Source organism: Helianthus annuus, chromosome 14 (assembly GCF_002127325.2).
Source record: "Helianthus annuus cultivar XRQ/B chromosome 14, HanXRQr2.0-SUNRISE, whole genome shotgun sequence".
NCBI lineage: Eukaryota > Viridiplantae > Streptophyta > Magnoliopsida > Asterales > Asteraceae > Helianthus > Helianthus annuus.
Genome location: NC_035446.2, coordinates 24657327 through 24663353, shown reverse-complemented (window position 1 = coordinate 24663353; position 6027 = coordinate 24657327). Strand labels below are relative to the sequence as shown.

Below are 6027 nucleotides of genomic sequence, written 5' to 3'. Positions count from 1 at the left end.
CATGAGGATGCTTTTATATTATTATTATTGTTTATCATGTATTGCACGTTAATATATGTCAAATTAGTAGTACTAAGTCTGAATAGATGTGATTAGTAAGTTCCAAAGTAATATTGTCATGCATATATCATGTAGTTCCCTCAGTTGGTAAAGTGGGTCGGTTGACTAACTGGTCACATGGGTAAAGTTTTATACAGGTCCAAATGGATTAGAATTGTTATTTTAATAATATAGTCTGCTAGTTGCCCATTAATTTAAAAGGTTATATTTGAATTTATTTAATTATATTAGACTTTGATCATATTGATTGAGGTTCGTTTGTTTATGATTTATGCAATTCTATTTATGTGTGTCATTAAGCTATAGTTAGTACTACCATGGATCCAAGCAACCCAAACAACACAAACAACCCGCCACAAACCCCGTGGACGCCACCCATTGATCCGATGTGGGCGACTCCACAATTTTCTTTTACAAGCTACAATCAAGTTCCTAATGCGTTCAACCAACTCCCTCAAACCCCGACTCCTAACGCGTTCACGCAACTCTCTCAAACCCCGAATCCTAACGCGTTCACGCAACTTCCTCAAACCCCGCAACCTACTAGTTTATTTCAACTTCATCAAATCCAATTTCAACAACAATATCAGCAACAACTAAAAACGCTCCAACAAAGCCAAAGTCGGCCTATTCATACGAAAGTCCAATCGCAACCGACACCCGATACCCCTTCGTTAGACGATTTGGATGACATTGCCGTTGTACCCGAAACCCAACCTCAAAGTTCTAAGAAAACATCTACAAAAAAGCGTTCAACGAGGCCGGAACAAGAAAATTTAACCACCGGAAGAGGTCAAACTTGGACATCGATCGAAGAGTTGGCGTTGGCAAGGGCGTGGACCAATACGTCTACGTGTCCGATCGTAGGTATGTTATACTTTTTTATTTATACTAAAATAATATTTTATTCAATATAAAACAACATTTATTTACACCTTGATATTTTTTTTGTAGGTAATAATCAAAAGTCTGGCAGTTTTTGGAAGGAGGTTTGCAACAAATTTCATGCTTTGATGCAAAAAGAACCGTACCGAGAAGTGAACTCAATGAGCTCAAAGTATCGAGAGATGAATAAGAAGATATCGGCGTTTTGTGGTTATTACAACAACGCTCATTCGAATCGGCCAAGTGGGGCGAGTGATGAAACGGTTTTTGCCATAGCTATGTCAAAATACCATACGAAAGAAGGTAGTGCGTTCACATATGTAGGGGCTTGGGAAATCTTTAAAAATTGTCCCAAGTGGGCGCCGGTTCCTAACGAGGTGGCAAGAGCAAAGAGGTGTAAGACATTCGAGTCGATAGAGCATAGTGCCGGTGATTCGGATGTGCGTTACCATATTAATATTAATGACGAACCCGAGTTTGACGATGAAGTGACGGAGATTCCGGAATTGAAGCGCCCAAATGGCAGAGACAAAGCAAAAAAGGAAGCAGCGGCCAAAAATAAAGAGACGTCGACAAAAAATGAAACTCCGGGTGAAACGAATGTGGATAAGTTGATGAGCAAGTTCACCGAATTTAACGAAATACAAGCGGCGAGACTTAAGTTGAAAGAAAAAGAAATGCAAGAAGCGGCCGATCGTGAAGACTTTAAGCTAATGGCAACAAACATCGACTCGCTCCCGGAAAAAGATAAAGAAGTGTTGCAAAAAATGAAGGCGAAAATTGCTCAAAAATGGAGTCTTTAAATTATGTCGTTATCATTTTTTATATTTTCTAGTTTTCATCTTTAATTTACGTCGCAAACATTTTTGGCAATTTGGTCGGGTTAACAACAACGAGTAGTTTTTTTCTTAATTTATTATATGTAGTTTAAATTTGGATGTTATTTTTTTTTTTTATTAATTTGACTGTTATGTAGTTTAAATCATAATTGTGTGTTGGTGACAAATCTCATAGAAGAGATTAAAGTGATGGGTTATTTGTGGATGAGAAGTAGGTCAAAGGGTGAGGCAATAACCTGGGAAAATTGGCTTGAGTTTGAGTTAACAAGTTCGGGGATTTAAGATGTATTTTTTTTCTCTTCTGTTGTATCGTGATGTGCTGGTTAACATGTCTGTTAGCCTATGCCCACCATAGATTCTTGCACTATTAATCTTTTACTAGTAAAAAATAAAGAGCAAGGGCTTCTCTTGTATGTGTAAAACACACGTAATATACTCTAGTAGACTAGGCAAATATGGAACCAACATGTGGATGAAAAAGGATTGCAGCACTGTTGTACCAAGTGGAGTGAAAGGTATACTAACAATCATATACAGGGCAATAGATATTTTCTAGTCTAAGAAATTACTCTTGAATTATCCATTTGTTTAATTGCCATGTAAATAATATTTTTCTTATTAAATTGAATGTTATGTAGTTTATTACTAAAATTTATTTGTTGTTTATTTAAAACAAATAAAATATATATCACAAAAAAAAGGTGGATGGTGGTTTGGGTCATGACCACACCTTTAGGATAGTGGTTTTGGATGGTGGATGAGAGAGCGATGACATGGCGCTGACATGGAGGGTCATGGTGATTAGGGGTGTGCATGGGTCGGTTTGGGTCGGTTTTGACCAAAACCCATAACCATAACCGCGATGTCGGTTATTGGTTAACCATAACCATAACCAATCGGTTATGGTGGTTATGGTTATTCGGTTTCGATGGTTATAGCGGGTCGGTTATGGGTGGTTAACCGTGTATTTAGCTTAGCTAAAAATAGCTTATTTTTTTAAAGGGAATAAATTGTTATTGCATATTTGTATATATTATATTACATAGTATTAAAAAATACATATAATCTATAATATTAATACCAATTATTATCGGATATTCAAATAAAGTGATATGATACTTTCTATAAATTCAAATAAACATTCAACCAAAACCACAAAATGATATGAAAAACCAATAGGTACTAAAAATCTTCAGTGAAAAGTACTAAATCCTACAAATATTTATTACATGTCGGTTCGGTTCGGTTATGGTGGGTATAGAAAAAATGATAACCATAACCGACCCGCTACATTCGGTTTTCAAAAAAACCATTAACCGACCCACCGGTTTTTTATTTGGTTCGGTTTTTTTGGTTCGGTTTTATCGGTTAATTCGGTTATGGTTCGGTTAATTCGGTTTTTTGCACACCCCTAATGGTGATCATGAGGGTCATGACCACACCCTATAGCCTTATTGATTTGAAAGTAAAGGTTTAGATATAATATATAATAAATATTATATAATATGTAATCCAGAATTACAACTATTTGTCATCTTCTCGTTATAAGATGATTGCTGTACAATAAAATGTGGTTATAGACTACATAGACAATGTAAACATCCAATTATACACCTCTATAAACCCTAAATTTGTTGTTAGTAAATCACCTTGTTTTATGTATAACTGAATTGAAATTTAAAATAATTTGTTTGTCTATTATAAACTTTTCGAATATCTTTCAATTTTTTACAGTTGCTTACCAAACTTCATTTTTTAATAATTTTTTACCTTCCCCTATATTTTTGACTCATTTATATCATCAAATATTTGTTAGATAACTAATTATTTCAATTGCTAAAAAGTGGTGTTATAAAGTTAAGAATTCTTTGTTAGATAACTAATTTTTAAAGTTTTTGAGGTGTTCATAAGTACTATTTAAAATCAAACGTTAGACAACAAGTTTAGCACCATTAGAGATTTTATAGTAATATTTTTAGGTACAAATAACTCCCAGGACTATAAAATTTCACCTCGCCGTTAAAAATCCTTTGATTTTCACGTGCATTTGAAAATTCATAAGCGCCCTTGTTATCTGATTTAAGGATGTTTCACCATTCCGAATTCGTTTTTCTTTTTGGTGAAACTTGAATGTAGACTTAGTTTCTATATTGCACGTGATATGAATTATGTATTTTATACATGATGCCGCATGTTTTTGAGTTATACATGTAAATGTTTACATGCTTAGTGAATAAAGGTTTTATAAAATTTAAAATAAAATTGACGCCGAAAAACAAAATCAAATATCTCAAATAAGAAGTTGTAAAACGTTTATTAACATACTGAATTTTGTAAAAAGAAAAAAAAACTATTGACAAACTATTAAAACATAATTTAAATAAAGTATTTATGAGAACGACTTGCACGAGGGAACGTGAACTCCATTAGATGCCTAAACAGATGTTATTCTATCCATCTGTTTTTGACCCATAAGTCCCATAGTGTTCATGTTATGTTAGGTGTAATTGATATGCTTTATTTGGTGTTTGAAATTATTTTTGATTAACTTTTTTCGAAGAAAAATAGCATGGTGTTTGAAATTATTTTTGATTAACTTTTTTTGAAGAAAAATAGCAAAGTATTAATGTTACCAAAAACTTTAAGGCCCAAACGGGAACGATCTTGTTTTTGTTTTAACATTTTAATCAATAAACATTATAAAGTCAATACTCTTAGTTAGTGTTTGGTATGTAAAAACAAGAGTTGGAATGGAATGGGCTTGAAGGGGTATGGTCCCAGATCTCGCGTCAGCATCGACCGCGGGTGACCATTACCCTTATCAAAACCCCCACTAGCTAACAACCTACTTTTGCCCATGCGAGAACGCGTCGGCACAAGGGTTGAATCCAATCTATCTAGTAACGAAGGAGGACTTGCATGAAACATGAGAACGGTAGAGTGATGCGACATAGCATCACATCTGGTGTACGAAAACGGAAGTATTCACAGCGATGCGGCATCGCACCGCATCCAGTGAACACTTCTATCAATACAAGAAAGCCTTACCTTAGGCATAGAAGAAGATGAACGTAACGGTGCGGCTGACACCGCACCATATGGGCATTTTCGTCACGACAAGGGATGCAGGCAAATAGTCTCCGCGGACGACGATGCGGCTAGCACCGCATCTCGCGTATTCCTTGATCACAAGTAGGAGACGCGGTAACTTCAGATGTTACCGCACGTAGCAATGCGGCTTGCACCGCATCCTATGCACTCAAAAAGTGGGACTGACACCACAGTGCAAGTGGCACCAATGGCAGTTACCTGTCAGAGCTACGTAAGCAATGGACTGACGTGGCGTAACCTCCACAACCGACAAGCCTGCCACACCTAAAAAGGTGCAGCGCGTCGTCAGTCCATCCATCATCATCCTCCTTCACTCCTCGGCTATAAATACCAACCCCAAACCAGGTTTGAGGTATCTCTTCACAACTCTCTCACTACTACTACTATCTTACTTTGCTTCCCAAGCAAACTACTGATTCTCACGCCGGAGAGTGGTAACAAGGAGCACCCCCCACCCCATCCTCCTTGTTACGAGTCACGGCTTGTTTCCTTGTGTAGGAGATCAACCACCGGTGATCCAGCCAGCGATCCTCGAGAGGAAGGGATTAACCCTTCTTGACGAGACTAATGTGTTAACCCTGCCCGGTTAACCATTGTTTCATCATTGGCGCCCACCGCTACTCTTAGCATTTTCTAAACCATCCTTTTCCCTCTCTCACGATCATGACTGATCACCAAAACAACACTGCGGATAACCAAAATCCTCCATTCCCACCTCCGGTAGGGGTCAATGCCTCGACCTCCCAACCCGGACACATCGGCACGTCCACACAAAGGAGTCCCTCCTTTATGTTTGGACATGACTTATCACAGTTCGCATCTGTGATCCCACCAGACATGACCGTTCATACCTGGTACGAGCAGCAGGCAGCCCTGCTGACCGCAGCATACAACCGCGCTTGTACGGAAGCGAATATACAAGCTGGGCCTACCCCAGCACCGCACACCCCTGCTGAGCGTATTTTACAATACGACGGCAGGATACATTCACGCCTGGCTTCAAGAAGCCGACGTGATGACCGCGGATCGTCTTACTGTTCGGTCCACACCCTCAACGAGGACGATTCCTCATACGGGTCCCATACCAGAGGACCAGTGCATACGCGCCTTGGCCCCCATGGCGAGGACAGGA

At 38.2% G+C, this 6027-nt stretch overlaps 1 protein-coding gene across 1 annotated transcript; it reads left to right on the top strand.

Moving 5' to 3' along the window:
• Positions 1-379: 379 nt before the first annotated feature.
• Positions 380-1831, top strand: LOC110908256 (glutathione S-transferase T3-like). Its single transcript, XM_022153171.2, has 2 exons — positions 380-927; positions 1015-1831. Exons 1-2 carry the CDS (start codon positions 447-449, stop codon positions 1746-1748), a joined length of 1215 nt encoding a protein of 404 aa, XP_022008863.1. The 5' UTR covers positions 380-446; the 3' UTR covers positions 1749-1831.
• The last annotated feature ends 4196 nt before the right edge of the window (positions 1832-6027 follow it).